The 27574-nt window shown below is 39.3% G+C and overlaps 1 protein-coding gene across 1 annotated transcript; it reads left to right on the top strand.

Moving 5' to 3' along the window:
- The first annotated feature begins 6432 nt into the window (after positions 1-6432).
- rgma (repulsive guidance molecule BMP co-receptor a) lies at positions 6433-27177 on the top strand. The gene is made up of 4 exons (XM_028451660.1): positions 6433-6821; positions 17427-17548; positions 18675-19159; positions 26072-27177. The coding sequence occupies exons 1-4, from the start codon at positions 6730-6732 to the stop codon at positions 26771-26773; spliced, it is 1401 nt and encodes a 466-aa protein (XP_028307461.1). The 5' UTR covers positions 6433-6729; the 3' UTR covers positions 26774-27177.
- Positions 27178-27574: the final 397 nt, after the last annotated feature.

Here is a 27574-nt window from a genome sequence, read left to right as displayed (position 1 = left end):
TTTGATAGACTTTAGCAAAGACCTACTAAACTTCTCTTCAACCACTTTTCATTCTGAAGTAAAGAACAAACAGAATTAGAATTGTTCATTACGTTGAATTTGGAGTTTACATAACTGACTTGTTTTTTATATCCAAAAATCATATATATATATAAACAAGAAATTATCTGTTTCCAAAAAATATTCTGGGAATGTTTCATGAAACAGAGAGAGGGGCTTTAATTTAAGAGGGAAATCAAATTTAAAGGTTTGCAGTGTTCATACAACAATTAATTTAATTCTGCATAAAGCGATTCCAACAAAAATGGTTCAAATCTGTTGAATTTCTAGAAGACAAAATAATGGATTATTTCTATTTCAATACAAACCAAACCAATGCCTCAATAAAATTGGAGGCATTTAAGGCCTATATAAGGGGGAGATAATTAGCTATACTAGGAAGTAAATCTAAAATGCATTTGAATAAACTAAAGGACCTTGAAAAACAAATAAAAGAATTGTAAATCACTTACATCACCAGGATCATATAAGAAGCTTAATTTATTAAAGTCTGAATATAACAAATTCAGCGCTAACAAAATAGCTACAAACTTATTGTGGTTGAAACAGTGATGACCAGGGTGAGAAGGCATGGATGCTCCTGGCCTGGAGGCTAAAAAAAAATACAATCAGATAGAGCCATTCACTCATTTACACTCAACAATGGAGAAAATGCCATAGATCCTACACGTATAAACAATGCTTTTGCCAAATATCACAAAAATTTGTATAAATCTGAATATCCTGAAAATGAAAATACACAAATCAATTTCTAGACTTGCTGCAATTTCCAATCCTTCCTGAAGAGACTAAAAATAACCTTGATGCAAAGCTGAGTGTAGAAGAACTTAGAGAGGCCCTTCGTCATATGAACAGTGGCAAGGCCCCAGGCCCTGACGGACTCCCGATTAAAATTTACAAGAGAATTTCTGACAAATTACTGCCTCACCTGTTTGAAATGTTTAATGAGTCCTCTGAGAATGGCATAATCCATGTACCCTTTGTTCTTTGGTTATTTTGTTTCAAAATCAAATAAAAAAATAGAAAAAACCTTTTGTTTTTTGGTTTTTTTCATTTAAAACCAGAAAAAGGAAAAGGGAAAAAACAAAAACAAAACAAAACAAGCAGCATTTTTCTGTTTTACAATTAAATCTGGCTCTGTTTGTGTGATATTTGGATATTTATGGGGAAACTATAGGACCAGAGCTTCATGTTTTAATCTCGTCACACAGAACAACCACCTCACACTGATGGCAGAGGCATAATTTGTGTGTCGATGACATTTTGTTAAAGAGTTATTGATGCTGGAAGTCCGAATCTGTGAATCCAGATAAACTGGTGACGTAAAAAGAAGCAATGCATAAGTCACATTACTGGTGAATTGAAACATTAATAATATATAAATAAATCAAAACCAAAAAATGGATGTTACATAAAACATACACTAATGTGGAACCAGAGGTGGTGTAATGGATCTACTGGTGCTCCTCGTTTCTTGGGATCAACTTCAGTGTGTGTTGACTGCTGCTGTTAGTAGTATTTATAAAGTGCAAAATAAACATTTTTACTGCCCTCAAAAAAGCTGCAGTTGTTTTTGCAAAAGTGTCAAATTGTAGAAGTTCTAACATCTATTGTTTCTCACACCAGCCTCACTGTCGATAGTCAGTCACCAGTTTATTTGGATACTATTTGGACTGTAACACCGCAAAACAAAACATAAACGTGAACAGCTTTTTACGAGCTAAAACATCCACAGACTGAATGAAAACAGGAGCAGCACCAGAAAACTACTGAAAAAAATCCTAAACAGTCCTATTGTGTGTGGAGACCTGGTCCAGGACCTGTGGGGGGAAACGAGGTGCAGCGGACTTCAGTTATCACTCTAATTTCCCCATAAATATCAAAATATCAAAAAAAAAAAAATTGAAAAACACTGCTAATCTGGTTTTTGGTTTTTCTATATTTTTGTTTTGGTTTTAAATCAGTAAAACAAAATAACCACACTGTTTATTTGTTATTTTGATTTGGTTTTAAAACGGAATAAGCAAAGAATGAAGGGATGTATGAACGGATAAGGCATTCTACCACCATCTTTGAGAATGGCATTCATTTCTGCCATTCTAAAGCCAGGTAAAACTCCAACAGAAATGGGTTCATGTCACCCCATATCACTACTGTCCTGTGACACAAAAATATAGTGCTTGTAGAATTGAATCACACACTCCAAAATAATCATCAAAATTTATTTATTTTGGGCCGTTAAGCCTTTCATAATATTCGTCGACTTTTGAATATGTTGTATGAAAAACAATCTGCCACTGACCACACCTTTTTGTCATTAGACGCTGAAAAGGCATTTGACAGAATAGAATGGAGATACCTTTTTGAGACCCTCAAAAGATTTGGTCTGGGAGGAAAATATTTGAAATGGGTCCGATGATTATACCAATTGCTAAAATTTCAGAGGTATAATGATAAATATTTAGCACAAGGTTATTTGTTATTTGGAGTAAAAAGTTGCAGGATATAGAACACTATTTGTAAAGGAGGTATGGTGAATATAAAAAACAATTATTGCATGGTTTCTGTGTGAGTATTATATTGCCTTGATTGTTTATTTGCATTATAGTTTTCTAAGAGTTCATAAATTGAGACTTTGTTAACTTTTCAGTGGGGAAATGTAAAAAATTAAGGTTTTAGGATTAGAAAAGTTTATACTTCTTCCTGCTGCTTTTCATTCATGTAAACGAAGCCTTCTCAACCTTGGGGCCAGGACCCCACTTGGCGTCGCGAGACACTGGGAGGGGGTTGCCAGATGCCTTCGAGGAACTAGGAATAATTTCTGAACAATTTGAGCCCATTTTTGCTTATTTTTACCCTTTTTCTGTAACTACATCAAACTCGCCATATTTTAGCCTATTTTCATCACTTTTTCTTGCCATATTTTAGATCCCTTTATTGCGTTTTTGCTACATTACTCAGATTTTTGTCACTTCTGAAATTAAATTTCAATGCATTTCTGTCCATTTTTTCCTCAAGACATATTCAGCACATAAACTTTTTCCACCACTGCTCCTAATGTCATACACTGTATGTTGATCCATTATTGTCACTTTTAACCACTTTTCATCATATTTCATGATTATTTAAGACATTTTATTAATTAATATTATTTTAAAACAAGGATTTCCATCTTTAAGATGACTATAAACTATGGCCCAAATAATAACATAATTCCTGGATAACAGTGGATATATTCAGATAAAAAATAAATAAATATGGTTATCACAAATTCATAGAACAATGGACCATCATTTTGCTGACTTCATGGATAGACCCCAAAAATCTCTCCCCTTTATTCCCCCTTATAGATGACCCTGTCTCCACATGACTGTTCTTCAATGTTCATGTCTGTGTTCAACCACCTTCAGGTACAGTTGGGTCTCTGGAACCTTTATTTTGGGGGTTGCAGACTGAAAAGGTTGAGAACCACTAATGTAAACTGAGATGTGTAATTTGAAGATGCAAGGTATGTTTTGCTGTTATTTCTTGATGTTAAGTTATTTTATTTTATTTTATTTTAAATTGTTTCTAAGTTGTCATTTACATAATCGAAATAAATAAATAGATAAAATCAAATCAAAGAACGAACCAATGAAAGCAGCTCATTGTTCAAATGCAAATTTCATCTCACTTCAAACTATTGCAGCTAATATACTGTAACAGCTACATTTGGTAGAAATATGAAAGAGAAGTGATAGCATTAGAATGTGTAATGGAGCGAGCTGAGGAATTTAGCTGACAGTCTGAGTCTGTGTGTGGTCTCAGTAATAAAAGCAGGTCTGGAGCAGCTGAGGCTAATAAAGGTGATCCATGAAACATTCTCAGCTCAACTGTTAGAAACCAGTGTAAGTGTAAAGATGATCGAGGTAAAGATGACTGCTTTAAATGTGCACAGTTAACTCGTCGCTCACCTTTACAGTCCAAAGAAATCTGTTTAAATGTAAGGTCTTCATGTGCAAACAGGAATTTTCTCATGCCTGCAGCAGCTTTTTGGTGCTGTTGTGATAAGACTGCATGGACAGAAGCAAAGGCAGCAAGAAGCCTCCACAGCTGTGCATACACGGCGACCTGCAGGATAGCAAAAGAAGAAGAATCTAGTGTATATTTTCATTTAGTGTGGTCGGAGATGGAGCAGAATGAATGAGTCATTGTTTGAGGTTTGAACTGAAGGAGGAAACAAAGAGGCTGTCGCATGACATCATATCAAACCTTTTATTATTTCACATTAAACTCACTGAGGACAAACTGCTGCTGATTTCTGTGTGAATATTTAATAAAGAACATTGGTTACATTTACATGAGGGTTTTAATTCCTCTTTATTTCAAAATATAAATTAAATCCCCTCTGAAAAAAAAATTAAAATCACCTCATAAAAACCTAATTCTGAATTAAACTATAATCTGAAGTAAGTGGTTTATTCTGATTTGAACTCTGATTTGAATTATTTGTTCTGAGTATGCTCGTTCCGTTGTCCTAAAAATGGAAAATAATCTGTTTACACACTGTATGTACATACATATTTTTATTTCCTATTTTAATTATTATTATTATTTATATATATATATATATATATATATATATATATATATATATATATTGACTTGATCATAAGCATTTAGCACTTGCATCACATCATTTATTTGCACCTTATCATCCAGTTTGCCTTACAACCTCTTTGTATAATCTTGCTGTTGTTTTCTCATGTGTGTTTGTGTGTGGATTATAACTTTTAATTTTTTTTTTTAATATGTCACTTTTCTAATTACCCCTCAGGGATTAACTAACGTCAATTTCTTTTTTTTTATTCTGATTCTGTCGCGATGACACACACATAATCCAAGATGGCCGCACCAAAGCAAATGTTGGACTGGAGTGAAGACTATTTTTTTCATAAGAGCCTTAGAAGATTTGGATATAATGAAAATAAGTATTCTATGCTAGAGCTGAAAAGAAAAGAAACAGGACCAGGAAATTATTTTCTTCCTGTAGACGTGAATATGTCACTTCCCTCCTGTCCAATCAGAACCCTTCCCAACCCCCATACCTAAAGCTAAATTGAATAAAGTAGATTAAACGTGTTAAACCTCAATTCAGGAAGATTATTTCCATGTAAATGCAAAGCAGAATACTTTAATTCTGAATTGTTTAATTGTAAATTATTAATTCTGAATTAATAAACATCATATAACTGAAGGACAATTTTCTACATCACTGGAACAAGCTGAACAAACCCTTATTATTATTATTACTATTATTTGTGCAAAGTAAAGTAAGAGTAAAATAAACCTAACTTTCATTGACTTATATTGAACTGTATTGATGGCATCATGCACTTCTGCTGACTAACAACTTATTCTAAACTGTCTGATGTCCAGAGCAATCTCCACCTACAGTTAGCATCAGAGCTAATGATGGAGCAGTGTGTTTCATGTCTGGACTTAAACAGAATCAATAACGTTGGCTTTAAATCAACACCTTGTTCTGTGTTTGTTTGCACCAACTATCCATTTACAAGCTAGTAACATTAAAACTGTCACAGATCATGAAATAGATTACCTCCTATTACACTTCATTAGATTCATACCATCCCCATTAAAGCATAAAACTACATGTTTGCCTCCACTTCCTGCACTGAGGCCCACAGACTCACAAATACAGACATGGAAAAACGTTACAATCACCTTTTGTTGATGAGTGGACACAGAACATCTGCTATAGTGTGAAATCTCTACTTTAAATGTATCTAACTTAGTGAGTCCTACAGAACCTTCAACCATCAGATCAAAATATAAACGAACATTTGATTGGTGCAAAGATTCATCGACATGAGAAGATTTAAGAAGAACATCAAGAACATCTTGTTCCTATGAGAACAAATAAAATCACACTTTTCATTTTCTTCTTTTTATCAAATGTTTATGTACATGTTCAGTAACTTAGTTTTAAAAGCTGTTATCTATTCTATTCTATTCTATTCTATTCTATTCTATTCTATTCTATTGTGTGGAGGTCCAGTAGTTCTAGGCTCACACTCAGATGATGTAATGATGATGTGAGAGAGATTCACTCCAAAGGAAAAATGAATCCAGTTTATCACTCAGACCAGATCAGGATTCAGATCTGGATTCAGTTCTAGATTCAGATCTGGTCTGAGTGGGAGGAAAGTGGAGCCACTCTTTGATGGGGCGGGGCTTGGAAAGCTTTTATAGAGGGGGGAGGATCTGTGCTGGTATTTACAGAGTGATCCTAAAACAGGTGCAGCCCCTCCCCCTCTGCTGCAAAGTGATCCTCCATCATTGAGTCCATTCACTCACAATGATCGACAGAGTCAGAGTGTGATTGATCAATAAGGCATCATTGATCTGTTATTGGTCTTCCCTGATCAGGATCTATTATTATCAATCTTCAGTGTGTGTGTGTGTGTGTGTGTGTGTGTGTGTGTGTGTGTGTGTGTGTGTGTGTGTGTGTGTGTGTGTGTGTGTGTGTGTGTGTGTGTTACTTCATCCTCAGCCGCTTCTTTCTGTTCTGTTCTTACGTTTCTGTTCGTTTCCCGTGTGCGTGTGAATTCATGAGTGAAGGCAGAGCTGCGCGCGCACGGTCAGCGGCTCAGTCTGAGTCCGGATCTGATGGACTTTACTCCGCCGGTTTCCTGCAGGACTCCTGATCCTGATCCTGATCCTGATCCTGATCCTGATCCTGAGCTCATACTCTCAAAAAGGTCGGTGTGTGTTTTGGTTTATTGATCCAATGTCTCCGTGCACATTTACGCACCGCTCCAATCCGCGCGTGACGTTCTCATTCATTCATCGATCGTTTTATTATTGAACAAGTGCGACAGTAGATATTAGAATCAATTAATCTTATATTTCTGCTGCGGATCATTATACAAAATACACAGAATGAAGTTGTGAGTGTGACACGCACAGCCTGAGTGCACGTTTTAAATCATGACAGCTGTGATTTAATGACAGCTCTGCTTCTCTTTAACCATGTGCGTTTGAGGATTGAATGATATTAGAACAAAGATCTGAATGATCAGCTTCACAAAGTTAACCCACTTTAATTCATTTATATGTTTTAATTTGTCATAACCTGCTGATATAACTTTTCATCATTTTAGTCTGTCAGAATATATCGCACAATAACTGATCTATGATCATGAAAATAACTGATCTATATTTTAAAAAGCTGATATATAATCATAAAAATAACTGATTAATATTCACAAAAATAACTGATCTATATTCATAAAAATAGCAGATCTATATTCATGAAAACTACTTATTTACTGTATATTAATGAAAATAACTGATTTATAATTGTAAAAATAACTCATCTGTAATCATAAGAAATTAATGATCTTTATTCATACAAATAACTTCAATCAGTCAGCAGATCTATATTAATTAATAGAACTGATCGATCAAAACAATAACTGATCTATATTCATAAAAACAACTGATTTATATTCATTATTATAACTGATCTATATTTTAAAAAAAAAGAACTGATCTATATTTGTTAAAATAACTAATCTATAATATAAAAAATAACTGATAATTATTCATGAAATTCACTGATCTATATTAATAAAAAAAATAGCTGATTTACATGGAAAAAAATCTGGTCTATAATTACAAAAATAACTGATCTTGAAAAAGGATCTATATTCGTAAAAAAAAAACTGCTTTATATTCTTAAAATAACTGTTCTTCACAGAAACAGCAAATTCATTATTATTATTATTATTATTATTATTATTATTATTATTATTATTATTATTATTATTATTATTATTATTATTTGTTGTTTTATTTTATTTTATTTTTTATTTTTTTTATTTTTTTTAAACATTGTAAAAATTTGTTGGAAGGGTAAAATCTGTGATTTATCATTAAGCAAATTTGACCAATTTCAGTTTTAGTGGGATCAATGGGTAATTTTGTTGATTTCTGTCCCGCTGTACTTTTAAATAACAATTACACCAGCAGTGATCACATTTATAACAAAGTTAAATTCAGTGATAGGAATTATTAAACTATATTGTGAGATGAAATTATGATATGTCATTAATGGTCCATCTAAATGAAGTAGCTGAGAAACCAAAACGATATTGTGAGAAAACCAATTAGGATAGAACAGGGATTTGCTTTTTGTGTAAAATGTCTTTATTATCCCAGATATTGTATCTTTGCAGAGAGAAGTTATGTTTGTAGATCAATGACCAAGATAGAAGCATTTGTTTGTGGAATTTGGGATTTTGTCAATATTATAATTACATAATAGAAGAAAGTTTAAATCTCCTAATTTAGAGAAAACTAATTTTGGAATAAAATTCCAAATCGAAGATGGGTTCTTGATGAATTGTTTCAGTCAATTTATTTTGAATGTAACATTCAAGGTGTAAAAGTCTAAAAAGTTGAGGCCACCCTTATCGTATGAGTTCATTATTACTGTTTTTTTAGTAGAATGTTTTTTTATTTCTCCATACATTTAAATAGCATCCTATCAATGTCTTTGGAGACCTTTTTATTGACATCAAGAGATAACGCATCATATGTGAGGCGAGAGATGCCTTCAGCTTTAGTCAGTAAAATTCTACCTCTCAATGACAAATCTCTGTAGTCATTGATTCATTTTTTCTGGGCTTTGTCAATAATTAACTTGAAGTTTTGATTACATCTGGTATCTTCATTTTTAGAGATGACAATTCCTAAATAAGTGTGCAGTCTTTTACCAGAATACTACAGATGGAAAGGATGTCACAATTTTTAAGAGCAAGTAATTCACATTTCTTTAAATTCAAGCAAAGTCCAGATGCAGCAGAGAAACTATTTATCAAATCAATAGACATTGGTATCTGAAAGATATTTTAAAAAACAATGTTGTGTCATCAGCCAGCTGGCTGATGATAACTTCATTACCTGCTATTGAGATTCCTTTAATTGGACTAAGCTTTAAAGGGTCTGTGAGTAACTGAGTACAGAGCAGAAAATGATAAGGTGATATCTTTCTTTGATTTTGGTATTAGGGTTATAAGGCCTTGGGTCAAGGTGGGGGGCAGGGATTCATTACACACTCATTCGACAAAAAGACCAAGGAGGAAGGGTGCAAGTTCTTTAGAGAATGTTTTATAGAGTTCAGGTGATACCATCCGGGCCTGAACTCTTGTTGGGCTTGAGGTGTTCAATAGCAAAACAACTTTCTGTATTGTCAGTGGTTTGTCACAAGATTCTTTCATATCAGTGTCGATCACTTTAGTTTCTGTTAGAGATCCCTAAAAACAATAAGTAGAATTTTCATTACATTTTGATTCATAAACTTTAGTATAAAAATCTGAGCAATATTTATTCATATGTTTAGGGTCATCTGTGATATCTCCATTAATATTTTATTTATTATCATTGAGTTTTTCAAGTCGAAAAAAATAAGCAGTGTTTTGCTCCCCTTCCTCCAACAATCTTCTCCTACTTCTGACAAAAGCGCTCTCTGCCTTAAATGTATAAATGTCATTCAATTTGTTTTGTAGGTTGTTTAATTGTCTGTGTTCACTTTCAGTAAGACTTCCAGATTTTTCTTCTGTTCGCGATGTGATTTCTAAGATTAAGTTTTCTTCCTCAGCTTTTTTAGCCTTAATGATCGAAGTTCCATAAGCGAACTGGAGATTTGTATTGAAATTGCTTTATGGTCCGTTAGTGGCGAGAATATTGACGTTGATAACATTGCTATCAAAACAGTTAGAAACCAACCAAAAGTCTATGCGTGATAATAGTATGTGCTTTACTACTCCAAGTATATGAACTCACATTGGGATTTTTTTCTCTCCAAATATTAGTTAGATTACATTCATGCACAAATTGTATCAAGTTTGAGGAGGAGGCCATCTATCTTGAAGACCATCAAGAGTAATATTAAAATCCCCACTCATCACTATCATTGCATTTGGATATTTTGAAAAAAATTCTAAAACATCAAGCAGATTGTTATTTTCAAACCTTGAATTGTACCCATACAAGTTAGCAATTTAGCTATCAGCTTCAGACTTTAAAACAAAACCATTGAAGACATTTTTCAAGATAGCAGCACCTGCTGTTCTTTCCGTACCATGAGCCAACCAAATATCATTACCCCACTGTGCTTTCCAAAATTGTGTATTGTTCTCAACAGAATGTGTCTCTTGAAAAAAAGAAAAGTCAGTTTTTTTCTGCTTTGCAAATAAAAATAAAGCTTTTCGTTTAATGTTCTGTCTCAACCCCCTGGCATTAAGAGAAAAAACAGAGAAAAACAATGTAACAAAGAAGAACTAAGAACAAGTACTATAAAAGTAGAAAGTATCTAGTATTAGAATATAGAGAACAATCTCTATCCCTCAGTATTATAAAGCAATAAACCCCATCCACTGTTAATGACAAAATCCCAAAAAATGCAATATTGCCAGCTAAAGTGGCCTCAATGACTCGGCTTAAATATTGTGTATTTATAAATATGAAAAGTATATATATAAATGCATGTACACACATCTATGAAGTAAATAATAATAACAAACTTAAATGAAAATAATAAAACTTAGGGATAAGTAAACAACTTCAATTATCTTTCAAGTACAAAAAATAAAAAAATTTTACACTTTAATTATTATTGTTATTTCTTTCCTTTATCCCCAATCACCATAATAACAAGCCTGAGAAAATATCAGAATACCTTAAACTAAAAATTAAATGTTGAGAGAATCTTAATAGTCTTCTTGGATGAAATGTAAACAGTTAAACTGAAGGCAAAAAATAAAACAGAAAAACAAAGATTCAGGAAAAAGAAACACTAAAATAGGATACCTCCTTTCGTCTAAAAAGTCTAGTTCTTCATTGTGCTTTTTTTTCCTCCTTCTTTAGTTAAACTCAGATCTGAGTGTATAGTCACTTTGATCTCAAACTAAGGTAGCACCTTTCTTGTTGTCAGTAAGCCTTTAGCTTGTCATCTTGGTGGAAGAATCAGAGTTTTAAGTGTGAGAAGCCACATCAGCGAATGAGGTGTCCATAAACAAACCTCCTTTCCATTAATAATGACACATGTACCTGTAAGATGAGTCTTCTTTCCTTCTTTCTTCGCAGCTTCGATCATGGGCCACAGCTTGTTACATGTTGTTTTGTCATCAGCAGACCAATCTTCAGTAAACCTCAGCCTATTGTTTTTGAGGTAGTCACTCTTTGTTCTTTTTCAACAGAAGGTCTCTTGTAGATCTATTTGTGAAGCGAATAATAGTTGTCCTGGGCCTGTTTGAAGTCTCCTGATATCTGCCTAGGCTATAAACAATGTCAATGTCATCTTTATTTTTTGTTGCGAGCCAGGTGCAACAGCACAGCAAATTTTTATCAAATCTGACTTTTTGTCTTCTGGGTTACCTTCAGGGACGCCGTGGAGTCTGAGGTTCCATCTCCGTTCATGCCTTTCAGCCTCATTGAGTTTAAGTTGCAGTTCTATTATTTGCTGGTCACATTTTGCACTGGTTTGACTTTTCTCATATATGCCTAAAGTGTCTCGACTTCTGCAAATGCGAAGTTAATTGTTTTTGTCAGGGCTTCAATGCTTACTGCATTGCTGGTGCTCATACCTTCCAAATTGTCTGCTCGTTGATTTATTATTATTATAGATATTGGACTGTGCTTCTACTAAAGACATCCCAGCTTGTTGTTTTTTATCTTTTGGCTTGATTGGTGTATCAGGGGCAGAGGCTGGTAAAGGCATAAATCAGTATCTTCATTACAAAATGTGTAATCATGGTCCTGTCGTATTGTGTGGCGTCCAAGGAGGATGATACTTCACACACAGTAACAGCCTTAGCCGTTCGTCTTTCCCGTCGGCCAAAGGGCATTTGAAGTAGCATGTAGGGGTCACAGAGTAAGGGTGGGCAATAGAGAACCGACCGTGGTCGCCATCTTGGTCCACTCCCCTTACAGTCTATGGTTGGAACACACTGTGCATGGTACCAGACCCTCATGCAGTGGTGGTTTTTGATGGGCAACATGGGCAGCCGCCCAGGGCAGCAATCTAGGGGGGCGGCACAAGGGGAAAAAAATCATTACTTGTGCTGCTGCGCTGAGGCTGGGCTGACCTATCCTGACAAATTTGAGGATGTTGAGGTGTGTTTCTGTGTTTGAAACACACACACACACACACACACACACACCTCAACATTCATCGCCACATCACCCAAAGGTGTCCAAACACCTGGATACGTCAGCACGTGTGGACAGGCTGGAACACGCATTGTTGAAGCCTCGAACGCAGGCAGCCAGAGCCCCTTCAGAAAAGAGCGGATTTAAGGTTATTCGCTGTACGACTCACACACAGTGCACCGTGTGTGAGTTAAATGGTTCTCAGTGATCCTTCGCTCCGAGTGAAGAAGTCGGCTCCAATAGTGACTCTTTACATTTGTGCTCAATTCTTTATTTCTTATACATGCTTTATTCTGTTTTTTATTAGAGTATAAAAACGTATCTATATTCTTTAAAATAAATTGTCAATATTCTTAAAAAAATACCGAATCTATAATCATAAAATATAACTGATCTATTTTCATAAAATACTACGCTCTCAAAATGCTGGCCTACTCATTCTTCCATTTGTCTCTAAAAGTAGTATAGGAGGAAGAGCTTTCAGTTATCAGGCCCCACTTCTCTGGAACCATCTACCAACCATGGTTCGGGGGGCAGACACCCTCTCTACCTTTAAGGTTAGGCTCAAAACATTCCTCTTTGGTAAAGCTTTTAGTTAGGAACCAGCTCATAGCTCATAGTTAAGATGCAATAGGCATAGACTGCCGGGGGGGGGGGGGGTCTGGCATGCTCGGTTGGAGAGAGGTTGGAGAGGGCGTTAAGAGAGAGGTCATTTACGTTAGAGAGGGACCGGAGAGGGTCCCATTCCTCTCTCTAACACTCCCTCTATGTCTGCTTCTTCCCTAGTGTGTTTGCTCCTGTACTCCTTCTGGCTTTTGTCTTGCAGGTCCGTGGGATCCTCAGTGTGGAGTTACAGAGTCTCAACAACTCTGTCTCCACCCTTTCCTCTGCACACACCCAACACAGCATAATGTGGATGGCTGTTCATCATAGGAATGGGATCCACACAAGGTTCCTGCTGCTTAACAGAAGGTTTTCCTTGCCGCCATGATGAATTCATGTTGGGTGTGGGATACATATGTATGTGTATATACGTATATATGCATATGTGTGTATCTATTAAATGAAGAGTCCGTCCTTAAGACTGCTCTACTGTAAAGTGTCTTGAGATACCATTGGTTATGATTTGGCGCTATACAAATAAAAGATTGATTGATTGATTGATTGATTGAAAAACAAACTATCAATATTTGTGAAATCAACTGATCTATATTCATAAAAACTGATCTATATTCATGAAAACAACTGATCTATATTCATACAAATAATAGATCTATAATCATAAAAATAACACATATATTCATAGTAATAACTGATCTAGTTTCATAAAAATAACAGATCTATTTAACAAAAAATAACTGGTCTATATTTACAAAAATAACGTATCTGTATTCTTTAAAATAAATTATCAATATTAATTAAAAAAATATCTGATCTATATTCATTAAAATACATGATCTATATTCATAAAAACTTATGATCTATAATCATAAAAAACTTTAGGGTATTTACATAACCTCGGTTCTATGAGTAATATGAGTGAGATAGGGTTGTCTGGTGGACATCTCACTCATATCACTGATAGAACCGGGGTTATGTAAATAACCTAAAGTTCTATTTCATAATATTTTGTGAGATGTCTCACTATAAATATGGTGGCTCCCATATTGCAGACATGCTTATCGAGCGGAGACCAGCCCGCACATCTGTGCACATCAGGACAGTATTTAAAAGCAGACAAACGTGAGGGGCGAGGTCCAACTCGCCGCCAAACAGATGTCCTAAAAAGAAACTCCCTGAGAAAAGCCCAGGATGTGGCGAGACTCCGAGTCAAGTGTGCGCGCAAACCCTCAGACAGACCCTGACTCGTATAAGCCAAAGCAATAGCCTTCCCATCCCAGTGTGACAGGCGTTGCTTAGTAACAGGCTTCCCCTTAAGGGGATTAGTCCAGGAGACAAACAACTGATTGCTCCTCCTGAGGCTCCTTGTCATGTCCATATAAGTGCGCACCACACAAACTGGACACAACACATGAGGCCACTGCTCATCTTGTGAGGCAGAAAAGGCCAAAAGGTCAATGGGAGAACATGAGCCCACCACCTTTGGCACAAGGGCCAGGTTGGGCTTCAAAATGATCCTCACATCGCCCGTGAAGAGCTGAGCGCATGACGGGTGCACAGAGAGCGTATGCATGTCACTAACCTGCTTAAATGACGCCAAAGCCAGTAACAAAACATCTTTCAGAGAGGCAAACGTCAGGCTTGCCTCCTCCAGTCTTTCAAACGGAGGACGTTTAAGTCTCTCCAGAACCACCGCCAGATGCCACGGTGGTACCAGTGGTCTGGCAGCCGGGAGGAGCCTGCGTGCTCCCTTTATAAACCAGCAGATCAGCGGGTGCAGACTCGCCAAAGTTTCTTCCCAAAGCCTATATGACAGGCGGCGATCGCCTGTCATATAGGCTTGTCTGCACATGCTGTCAAAGATCAACACTACAAGAAGTGCATTTTTTTTAAGACAGCAATGCATGTTTTATTATTGCAATTAAATAAATGAATTTATTTTATTGCATAATTGTGTCCATCATCAGCCCTCCCGAAGGAAGGGTAAGAAACAATTTATTATAGGCAGGATGTAAAAAAAGAGGGCAGTGTTACACCTTGGTGAGGGGGGTGGGGGGAAGGAAAGGGAGGAGAGAATTGAGGTGGGAAATGGAAAGGGTGGGAAAGAGTTGATTATTTTAAAGTGAAAGTGAGACGTGAAGTTTAGTTGTGTATATTGTGCTTATTGTGTTATGTACTCAATCCAGTATGGTGACAAGTGTGAAGCTTAGGTTAAAAGGTGGTGATTGTGGACAGAGGGAAGGAGTGAGTGGTAATACCTAAAGCAGGTATTTGGGATCAACGTGTCTAAGATTAAGCTCAGTACGAGTTTTATCCCACAGCCCAAGGCATGCCAGTGCATCGTAGACTAATGTATGAGCAAAAACCGCTAGAGTAGAATAGATGATTAATAGATTTCTAACATGGTCACAGGTTTACTTATTTGGGTTTAAGATCTGACGACGTAAATCAAACTACAGTAGTTAGTTTTTGTCGAAAGCTAACGACTCCTTTAAAGGGCCCATGTTAAGCTCAATGGACTTTTCTGTGCTTTAAACATCATAAAAGTGCTATTTGGGCTTCATACACATGCCCAAAGTGTTTTTCATTGATTCCCTCAATCATTAGTTAGAGGGTGATTTGCTCCTTTCTTACTGCAGGGTTAGCCCAAACACCTCGCTCCAATTTGATGACGCATTCCCACTTTGATGACAAATTTGACGAGGCACTGAGCTGGAGAAGTCGCGCCTCCAGGAAGCTCTTTGCCGTGATTGACATGTAAACAGACACGCCCACAAAGGTGAGCATTTCAGCGTCCTTCTCGCAGTGCTATGTATACATTTTCTACAGTCTATGTATGTACCGGTGAACGCCCTCAGCACGAGCTCGGCTACGGAGTGGGTGGCAGGAGGGCGGCCCGTCCTCTGGCCCTACGTCACCGTGGCGTGAGAAGGAAGTCAGTGTCCCGTCTATAGACACGCCCACTCATGAATTTGCATAAGTAGGCCACAAAGTGACTTTTCAGAGGCTAAAACTCTGGAAAACAGGCGAGTTTTTGCGCTTCTTAGAACAAATGAAGATGGGTGAAAAATAGCATGACATGGGACCTTTAAAGTGTAAACATTAGTGATATAAGTCCACTCCCCGATTAATGCTGACCTGCCACTAGGGGGGAATTTTAAAAAATGCCTTGATTATGGGCGTGGCTCCTAGAGTAGTTAAGACAGGCACGGTCACAGCAGCCCATCCCCACAGCGCGCACTGTCCCACATGGAGCTGTCAATCAATGCTTACTGAGGAAACCAGTCTCTCCTCCCATCTTTTATAGGAGGGGCAGGGCCAACACTGACTGTTAGTGACTTCACTGATCCAGTTTCAGCCAATAGCAACATTCTATTGTAATAGCAGTGTTTAACCCATAGAAGGCAGTCACTCAGACATTTGACAACTTTAAATACCCAGATTAAAATAGGAAAAGTGGGACCAGGACAGGGTTTTCTAACATTGATGTTGTGACCCCATGTGGGGTTGCCTGAAAATAAAATGGGGTCAGTAAAAATAAAATTAAAATGAATTACTAATTGAATAATATTTTTAAATTCTAATTAATTAATTAATTTTTATTTATCTATGTTGGGCAATTTAAAAAAAACCCAATACATATAAAAAATAGACAACTTATTCAACTTTCACAAATTAAAATCTAGTTCAAATGCAATACAGTAAAAAAAAATACTGTATCTGAGCTGGCGCTTATGGTTACTTTGTGCATTAATCGTTACTACTCTGTATTTGTAACACAGTATAAACAATATCATCAAAAAACAAATTTTAGAGGAAAAAAGTATCTGGGGTCACCAGAAATTTGTGAAATAAAAATGGGGTCACGACAAGAAAAAGGTTGGGAGCCCCTGTACTAGGGCCATTACTTTATATCTAACCATATATAGATTTAGCAGAAAAAAAGTGGTTTTAGGGTGGACTTTAGTGTATACTTTAATGACTTTCTTACAGAAACAGCCTCTCAGTGGAAACTCTTTCCTTCTCTGAAGCTTCGTCCTTATTTCCATCCAAAGTACTCTCTGTGATTTAAACTTGTTATTCAGTCTGTGTCTGTTTCCATGAAGGAAGTCAAACTCATGTGAAACTTTATAGAAACTTTATATTTGATCCAAAAAAAGCACAGACTTCACAGTTTGTAATGTATGATGTTAGATCCATTCAAGGTTCGAGAAACACGACCAGGGACGCTGTGCACAATGTAAAGTTCAATCTTTGGAACCTTCTTCCCTTGAGTTCTGGTCCTGTGCGAGTGAAACCAGTCAGTAACTGGATCCTGGAAGGGGCGGGGCTAAGGCTGAGCTATGCAGCAGTGATTGGTGGAGCCGTTTCTCCTCGACGCTCCCTAAAAGGAGCAGATCACCCAGTTGTGCGCTGCTCTTTGTGTACAGGCGTCTTTACGCACGGCTCCACACGAAGCTAATCTATGGATTATTTGCTCTGGTTCTTGTTCTGGTCTCATTTGGACCGTGTTCATATACTTTGATCAGGGGGAGGAGCAGAGAGAGAGCCCAAGCTGGAGCTGGATGGATGGGAATGGGGCAGAGAGGGAGAGCCTCAGCGCGTCAAGTGTGCGGAGTCCTCGCCTTGTTTCTTTCACTCTTTCCCTCCGGTAAGAAACACGCATTTGTTCTCCTCTCAATTCCATTCACTCATCCACTCTTTAATCGGAAAGTGGTTCTAAAGTTTCTTAAGTCTGACCATTCTCCAACATGATGATCATTAACAAGCAATGGAAGTTTTCAAATAGGAACATGTGAAACAATGTCAGTGTTTTCTCCAAACTAAATAAGTTAATAATTAAAATCTTGCAAAAATTGCAAGAAGAAAAGCTTTAAAGATTTGAATAATGCTGAACTATTGACGGACTGTTTTTAACATTTTAATGAAATGAAATCATGAGGTGAGGGTGAGTCATTATTTTCTGGCCTTGGTTTATTAAATTAGATTAAAACACGCTGTTCATGATGTCACTTTGCGCACTTATCATCATCATCATCACTCTGTAACACAGTGATGAGGATGATGATGATAATGAGCTGAGTGCAGATAAACATGAAGCCCTGAAGGATGTCATTCAAACACACTATAGTTTCAGGCAATGCTTTTCAACCTTGGAGTCGGTACCCCATGTGGGGTCACCTGGATTTTAAATGGGGTCGCCTGAAATGTCTAGTAATTGATTTAAAAAATAATAATATTGATTAATAATACATATTTAAATAATGATTAATTGTTTGTTTTTTTTAAAAAAAAATGTCTTTAGGGTCACCAGAAATTCTTGATACACGTATGGGGTCACGATCCAAAGGTTGGGAACCACTGTGTTAAAGGTGATCCTGCTCCAACATGTAAGATTAGTATGAAGAATATTTGTGTTCAGATTTAAAGTTTAAAGTTTGGGAAAAAAAATCCATTCATTGATGAAGATGGAGATGTTTCACTGGAACAAAAGTGAGCTGTTCGACCATTCAGAGAGCTGCTTTAATTCATTTCAGCTTCAAGAAGAAATGATTGCGTTACTGCATACTTGTGTAGTATGGGTTCATATTGTGTGTGTGTGTGTATTATAGCTTATATATATATATATATATATATATATATATATATATATATTATTATTATTATTATTATTATTACACTACAGAGAGTCTGTAGTGTAAGATCCTAAAATGTAATATTATTGTGTTAATGGACAGATTGTGTTTATATTGTGTGTATGTGTGTGTCTCCTGTAGTGAGTCTTCAGTGTAAGATCCTTAAGTGTAACTCTGAGTTCTGGGCATCTACGTCACACTCTGCGGTGGAGGCGGAGCTTTGCTCAGTGCTGCGTGCGTATAACAGCTGCGTGCGGCGCACAGCTCGCTCGTGCCGAGGCGACCTGACGTATCACTCCGCCCAGCACGGCATCGAGGATCTACTGACTCAGCACAACTGCTCCAAGAACGGCCCCACGGCCCCGCCCCACACACGCACAGCCCCGCCCCCTCCGCCCCCGCCCGTGCTGACCAACGGCCCGGAGGCGTGTCGCTATGATGCAACGGCCACGCCAACTTACAGCCACTGCGGCTTCTTTGGAGACCCGCACCTGCGCACGTTTACTGACGACTTCCACACCTGTAAGGTGGAGGGGGCATGGCCTCTGATCCACAACAAATACCTGTCTGTGCAAGTGACCAACACGGCAGTAGTGCCTGGCTCAATGGCAACGGCCACCAGCAAGGTAGGAATCACACCCTCAACCTGCTCTTATTTATTCCCTATTTATTTATCCACCAGAGAGGAAACAGTTACACTGTGGGCCTGTTCTACAAAGCTAGATAAGTGAACCCCGGATTTATCTGCGTTAGCTTCAACTAACCAAACATTCTCTGTCCTATGAAGCAGGTTATAAACACGTTCACTAACCCAGGTGATTTCAGCCTGGCTACGTGTTAATATTAATCCATGGGATGATAAACAGACAGCGCTCTGATCAGTTTCACTTTATTACAGCACAGACTTTTCTTTTCAGGTGGACCTCCTTAATTTATCACACACACACACACTCTGGGATGAGAGCACATTGTTTCAGTGGAGTATGTTCCTGCTGATGCTGCCAGCGTCACTATAGCGTATGAATGAATAAATTAGTTGATCCGTTTGTCCATACAAAGATTGTTTCTCCACAGACTTCATCAGCTGACGGTAAATCAGTCCATCAGATTAAAATTAAGTCTGGGGGGGGGTGCCGCGGGGGGTCTCCGGGTGTGCTGCTCGGCGCGTCCCTGGAGCCCGCAGTGCCGCGTGCCCGTCTGCACCATCTACCCTCTCCGGTGGCCCGCCATGCGGATGGGCTTTCTTTGTGGGGTCTCTCCAGGCGGTGCCGGCCTGGTGGGGCGTGGGGGTGCCCCTTCCCTACGGGTGGGGCTTGGTGCTTGTCTCGTCTCCTGGTTGCCCTGGGGGCGTGCCTCGCGGCGTGTGGGTCTGGGGATGCCTGCCGCGCCAAGGTGGGGGGTGGGCGCGCTGGGGGGTGCTGGCCTCTGCGCCGGGGTTGGGGCGGGGTTGCTTGGCACTCCGGGATGGTGCTCTTTGCTGGGGGGCGGCTCGAGCTGTTCCGGTGGTTGAGGTCGGTATCGGCCGCTTAGTAGGTCTGTCCTGCTATCTGCGGGCTGGCAGGTGGGTGGGTTCTGCGCCTTTGGCGGGGGGCTGCTGCTCCGCATCGGTTTTGTGCCGTTGGGGTGCCTCGCTCCCGCGGTGGCAGCCGCCGGTCGCCCTTGCGCCGGGGGGGGGGCATTGCCCCGTGGCTTGCGCTGTCCGGTGGGGGGCGGGGCCTGGGCTGCTGTTCTTGCACCGCCTGGGGCTGTGCGGTCTTGCTGGGTTGTGGCCTGTTTGTGGGCTGGGGTGGGGGGGCGCGCCCCACGGGGGTTTGGCCCGGGGCTCACCCTTGGGGGTTCCCTGTCCTGCTGTGGTGCCCTTGGGGTCCGGCGGGCCTGGCCGGCTGGCCGGGCCGGTCTTGGTGGGGGTCTTCTGGGGCGGGTGGTGCGGGCCGTGCCCTACCATGCCTGTGGGTGCGGCGCCGGGTGGCCCCGGCTTGGGTGGCACCCTGCGAGTCGGGCTCTGCGGTGTCGGTGGGCCCTTTGGTGGGGGGGGCTTTCTAGGGCTCATAGCGGGTTGGGTGCTTGGGTGTGGGTGGGTGGGGCGGGATGTTGGCGGGGGGCCTTGGGGTTGGGGTCAGTGGCGGGATGCGCTGGGTGCTCGGCTGCTTGGGGCTTCCTCGGATGTGTGTGTGGGGGCGGTGGCTGCCTCTCAGCCTGGGATCTTGGGGGCGTCTCGGGGGTTGCTCGGCCGTGGGGGGGTGGCCTTGGGTTCCCTGGCCCCCACTCTTTATGCTAGCCAGGCTGCATCTGCGGGTCCGGGGCAGTTCCTGGATTTGCGGTAGCGGTTTTTTGCACATATACTGGTATACGATGCACTGGCACGCCTTGCGATGTGGGATAAAACTCATACTGGGCTTAACTTTAGACACGTTAATCCCAAATACCTGCTTTAGGTACTACCACTCACTCATTCCCCCGGTTCACAAACACCACCATTATAGCTAAGCTTCACACTTGTCACTATACTGGCTTGATTACACAACATAATAAGCACAATATATTCTACAACTTCACATCTCACCCTCAGTGTAAAACAATCTATTCTTCCCCACCCTTTCTATTTCCTACCTTGAGTCTCTCCTCACTGCTCCCTTTCCCCTCCCCCTCCCTGTCCACTTAGGTGTAACACTGCTCTCCCTTTTTATATCCTCCCTATAATAAAATATTTCTTACCCTTCCTTAGGGAGGGCTGGTGATGGTCACAATTAAGCAATAAAATAAATCAATTTATTTTATTGCAATAACAAAACATGCATCGCTGTCTCATAATGATTTTACTTCTTGTAGTGTTGACCTTTGACAGCATGTGCAGACAAGATAAAAAAAAAATAAAAATTAAGTCCAGGTTTAACCTGAGAGTCCGGCTCTGTTAAGCCTTAGTTACCATAGTAACACAGTCCGTGGGTCAAACCTGCTCCCAACCAGGTTTAAGCAGCAGGCTTGGCATAAGCTGCAGACGCACTTTCATGAAACTACGTCGTCATTTTGACAGTCATTTAGTGATGCTTTAATACACAACAAATATCTACAAAAGGAAAAAGAAGTGAAAAAGAATTGTTATTCTTTTTTTTTAAATACTCCTTCAATACGGTATTTTAAAATGAAATTAAACAGAATATCATTGTAAATGTTTAAATATGATTTTAAATTGATGCAAATGACGATAGAATCATTGTCTTATTACAGTAAGTGTCTAATATGTCCCGTACTTTTTAATTAGATGATCACAGTCTCTATTTGTTTAAACCATCAGTAGTATTATGTCTATATAACAATACGTGCTTATCCATCGCCTCTGTTTACCGCTTGGTGTAAATGTCCATTCATTGATCAGTGATTAATAATGAGAAAGCTCTGAATATACAGAGAGGGAGTGGCTGTTCAGGGAGAGTCACAGGGCAGAGCAACGGCTCCTCGATGACAAAAATACACTATGCGCTGTGCACCTGCACCCGGAGCATCTCCAGTGTTGGATGTGACATCCAGTGTCACACAGCACCGCTGCACCTTCTCTTCATTTGAATATTTAGTGCTGAGTTCAACTCACTATGAATCAAACACTCACAAGTCTCATAAGTTACATATTACTTAATTATGAGTTACAGCATCATCTTTTATTAAACGCTGACAGTTTATCAAACTCACATGATCAGTGTATGATCACATGCTTCAGTTGTTCTCGATGATAGATTGACTAAATAACACCATCTTTAGCATTTTACTCTTTTAAAGTGTACAAACCACAGAAACTTCTTAAATGTTTCCGTCCTTTATTCTCACTGCTCAATAACAGATGATGTCACGTCCTGTTGGTCTCAGCAGTGGTGTCTATTGGCTGTTAAATCAGAGTAAATGTTGCAGCGCATGCACCCTCAAATCTCTGATCATGAAATATGTGATCAATCTTGTGGGTCTTATTAAGATGTGCACCTAAGCTAAACACTGTCAGCTGGATTGGTACGAAGTTAGCCAGCATCATAGTACAGAACACCCCGAATAAATCCAGGAAGTTAGAGAGAGAGAGGAGGTGCTTGTTTGTTTATACTGTATGTTGGTTTGTTTGTGTTATTGACAGGATATAAATGTCCAGGAAATTAATGCAATAAGAGGAAATCCAACTAACTGATAATATCTGGAAAATCAGATTTAAGTTGTGGTCCTAGATTCATGCTGAGCTAGAGTTTCTGGGACTGGAACAGATGAAGGGTGTACTCAGACTGGCAACCAGGGCCGTTCCTAACCAGTTCTGTGCATGTGTGAAATCATGGGGGGCCATTGTCTGGCCTGCGTAGGTGTGAACTGCACCGCAGGGGGGGTTAACGGCCCGATGGTCCTGCTGGAAGAGGTGGTCCAAACAGGTGCCAGAATGGCACGGTTGGCCGCGCATGTGCACACACAACTCGACTCGAGCTGCGCGCAAAACGTGATTACGTTGGTCCCGTGCGACGCTTTATGGCACATAAACATTTGCATTCCGTAATGATAGCTGTGTCAGAAGTGCTCGTTAGCCGATGAGTTGGCGTTACTTGAGGATATATGAATGATACCACAAAGAACTCATGGAGGCAGAGGACAACGTGACCGTCAGGACTTCTCTTTGTTCAGCCGACAGTGGGACAGTAACGGAGTGTAGCAGCTCATCATCAGGTCCAGGTATTTCTGAGGATATAAATACATATTACTGGTATATTAACCCATATAAACCAAAAAAAGTGTCCTGTTCTCAAACTACCAGTAATATGTTACACATTTGTAGCAGTAAAATGTCCCATTTCCATATTTTTTGGTTTATAAGGGTTAATATAACAGTAATATGTGTTTATATGCATATTTGTACCCTCTGAAATAGCTCGGAATTCTGGGTTTTACTCGAACCCCTAATCATCACGTCTCTGCAGATGAAGACCCTTCACTGCACCTCAGCACTTTAACAAATCACTAATTTCACAATTTAAATACACTATTTCTACCTTTGTTTTTCTGTTTGCATGTCATTTGCTTTGTATTTAATAAAACTGTTTCTGTAACAGTTGGTTAAATCTACACATTTGTACTGTATATAATGCACATGCAGGATGATGTGTAACAATAATCAGTAAAATTAACTGTAAACACATTTTTGTTACCATCTCAATGTCACCATCAGTGAACTTTTTTATGATTTGTAAATTATTCACTGAAGCTTCTCTGGTGGCGTGTGCAGTGGTTGTTGTTATTATTATTATTGTATGAAGCCATCATTACTGCAGCTCTGCACATCATTGTTGTCCTGTTAAAGTTTCTTTATACAGAAACTTAAAAACAATCTGAAATTAGTGATGACTCAAGTAAATCACCTTTATTATGCATTATAACAATCTGTCCTTGAAACATATCATATAAACCTTCCTTAAGTCTCTAAGTTATTGAAACAATGAAAAGCATCTCCTAGAAAATAAAATTACAGAACAGTAAATAATAATTTAATATACATTTGTCTGTGGAAGTGATGGGTCTAGACCAGATTATGAAAACTAGGGTCAGCTCATGGTTTTAATGTCCAGGGAGGGGCGTGTCCACTCTGCATGGACTTAAATAAGAAGAAATAAAAGAAGAGTTAGATATTGTCATGTTCATCAAAAGGAAAACTGAAAGTGATGGAGATAAATATGCTCAGATGGACACACAGACACACACACACACACAGAGACACAAAGTTTAAACAAACACACAAATACTCTGTCCTAAATTGTCTCACACATTAAAAGCATCTATTTACACTTATATTAATGTACACAAAGACTAGCTCCACAAAATCAGAACGACATTTATTGATCCAGAAATTAAACTAATCTTACCTTTATAGGCTCAGTTTCCTCCTTTGTTTTTAAATCCATTTGAACCTCCATTCATGGTGGTTTTTATCATCAGAGAGTCTTTCATTTTCAATAAATCCACTGTTATTTGGTCTGTTTTAATCTCTTTCTTTCTCACTAACTTGGTTCTCTCTGTTCCTCGTGTCGATTTTGTCAAAACAAAGCGGCATCTTTAATGTTTTTGTTACGTGTGAGTAAAATTACGGCAATTTACTGACACTGGCTGTAAAGAGCAATTTCTTATCTTTCATAAACCGGTGGAATTTCTCCGATAGAGCAAATATGAGCAGATGTACGGTCATTTAAATTAACATGTTGCGGTCAGGGGCCCTGGGAAACTCAGTCTGTTTGTATAATCCAGCAATGAAAAGAGCACGTGTCTGGGTAAATATTGACGTATAGCTACACTACACAACAGAAGATACAAAATTAACAGCAATAAGAATGTACTGTCAACAACAAACCCAGAGTTGCTTAATGGTGACGTACTGCCATACATGTGTCATAGATTAACGTGATGACGTGTTTCTCTGTGGGAACCGAGTTGAGCTGGTGATCACGTCCATTCTACCGTGCCAGAAAAGGGACAGGGAGGGGGGGATTCCTGCTGTGAGCTTGGAACGACCCCAGCTGGCAATATAAGTACACCCAAACTGGGCCATTTGAGGTTAATGTGTTGGACTCTGTGATCTTTGTGTGTACGTTAGTTAATCATAGGGCTGCTTTCATGGGTCGACCAGCAATTGTATCAGTTTCAATACCGTTTAAAAAAAAAAAATGCAACGCACTTATATAGGTGGTAAGGATCAAATATCAAATATATTTTATTTAATGCCTAAACATGACTCTGTGTCCAGCAACAGCTCTGTGTGAGTGAGTCCTCGTAGCAGATCAGAGTAGAGAGGGAACGCATTAAGACAGGCTTGAAGCACAAGCATCCACTATTGAATGAATCCTTTTTCTGCATAAGAACATGGATTATCCTTATATTTGATACGTTCATTATGTAAATAGATCCACTGCAGTATATGGCGCCGCGGGGGGCACTGCGCACCTGTGTTTGACGTGCGTTTGTTTCCTCGTGCGCTTATCTGATGTTGACATTAACAATTGTTTATTAATAAAAAAATAGGCTTACCACTAAAACAAACGTAAATATGTGATTTGTATGAGGAAAAAATAGGTTTTAATTTTCGGTTTCAGGTCGGACACGGATTTAAATACCTAATGTCTGTCGGACCTGTAGGTTTCAGTTTTGCTTTGTTGGGTTCTGTTCAAAACTTGAATAAGGTTCATATCATCAATGGTCCGTGTCTAAAAGCAAATCGGCAGTACAAAAAGCCAAAACAAAATATTTGTCTCTTTTTCTTTCTCCTCCTTCCTTTTTTGGTCGACTAATCGCTTTGTGTGCCATAGTCTTGGTTGACCAACCATTTCCTTGGTTGACTAAAGCCCTAGTAAATCATCAAGTCAAAGGTTAAGGTTGGTTCAAATCAGGCAATGTATCGGCTCTTCCTTTCCTCTGCTGATCATTTAAACTTTAACTTAAATAACTTGGTTTTTAATCACATTTACTGAGGGTGTAATTTTTAATAATCCTGTTTTTTAATGACTGTGAATCTTCTTCGTCATCTTCTTCAGCTGACCATAATCTTTAAGAGCTTCCAAGCTTGTGTGGAGCAGAAGACGTTCCACGCTGAAACAGATGAACTTCCTGCTGCCTTCACTGACGGTTCCAAAAACGGTGGTGAGGGTCCCGGTGCCAAAACACTGCGTGTGGTGGAGAAGGTTCCTGGGGAGCACGTGGAAATCCAGGCCCAGTACATCGGGACCACGGTGGTGGTGCGGCAGGTGGGCCGCTACCTGACCTTCGCCGTGCGGATGCCGGAGGAGGTGGTGACGGCGGTGGAGGAGCAGGACAAGCAGGACCTGTACCTGTGTCTTCACGGATGTCCTTCAAACCAACGCATCAACTTCCGGAAGTTCAGAGGCGGAGCTTCAGAGAGCGCCACCAGGACCAGGAGCGTCCCTACTGCTGCTCGCCGCTTCACCTACCAGACGGCCAAGGCCACGTGCAAAGAGCGCCTCCCGGTGGAGGATCTCTACTTCCACTCCTGTGTGTTTGACCTTCTTTCTTCTGGAGACCTCAACTTCACCTTGGCAGCGTTCTACGCTCTGGAGGATGTGAAGACTCTACACGCCAACACTAACAGACATCACATCTTTGAGAGTGACGCTTTGATGGGCGGAACCTCACTGAGAGGCGGAGTCACAGTGTCTGTCCTGCTGCTGCACGTCCTCGCCGTCCTGCTGTGGTATGAGTGCGTCTTAGTGTGTCTGTAGTTGACATCACCGCAGAATCTCCTCAGGGTGGATTTAATCCCACGTTCTCTGTGAGATCTACTACACAGCCTGTAGGTAGAAGGACTAGAGCTAACTAGAACTCGATGATGATCTAATGCAGAAAGAGGAATGAAACACACTCCTCCACCCCCATTCCCTTCACTGACATATCTTTAGTAACGTCCTGAAGCAGCTTCGTGTTTAATTAAATTTCAGCTTTGGAAAAGAACAAGTTCCTGAGGAAGTTTCACCCTGAGGATGTCAACGGTACGTTTTCTGCTAAAGAAAAAAATTTATCACATTGTGTGTGTGTGCGTGCGTCTTTCATTTTGTGCATTCATACCAGGGTTGGGGTCAATTACATTTTTCAATTATGATTGTCTTCAATTATCCATGTTCAATTACAACTCAATTATGACTACATTAACTGGCATTTTTTCCAATTACAATTATTATTTTTCCCCTGAAAGTCAAATACCATTACATTCTCAATTATTAAAGTTAAATTACAGTTAATCACAATTACTGAGCTTTTAATAAATAACCCTTATTAAACGTAACCTTCCTCTTTCGTTAGCTTTCTGTTAGCATCTCTAATGATAACAGATCAGTTTGACCCATGTCTTAAATCGGGCTGTAAAGTACACTAAAGAATATTATCTATCATCTAATCTAATGTGTTTCACATCTATTGGTTACCTGGTTGAGCTTCCTAATCAATGAAAATATTGGGATTCATGTTTTTGATGTGGCAACAATGTGTATGAAGCCCAAATAGCACTTTTATGATGTTTGAAGCAC

This window comes from Gouania willdenowi, chromosome 6, assembly GCF_900634775.1.
Source record: "Gouania willdenowi chromosome 6, fGouWil2.1, whole genome shotgun sequence".
Classification (NCBI taxonomy): domain Eukaryota; kingdom Metazoa; phylum Chordata; class Actinopteri; order Blenniiformes; family Gobiesocidae; genus Gouania; species Gouania willdenowi.
Note: the sequence above shows the minus strand (reverse complement) of the source record. Positions and strands in the feature narration are given on the sequence as shown.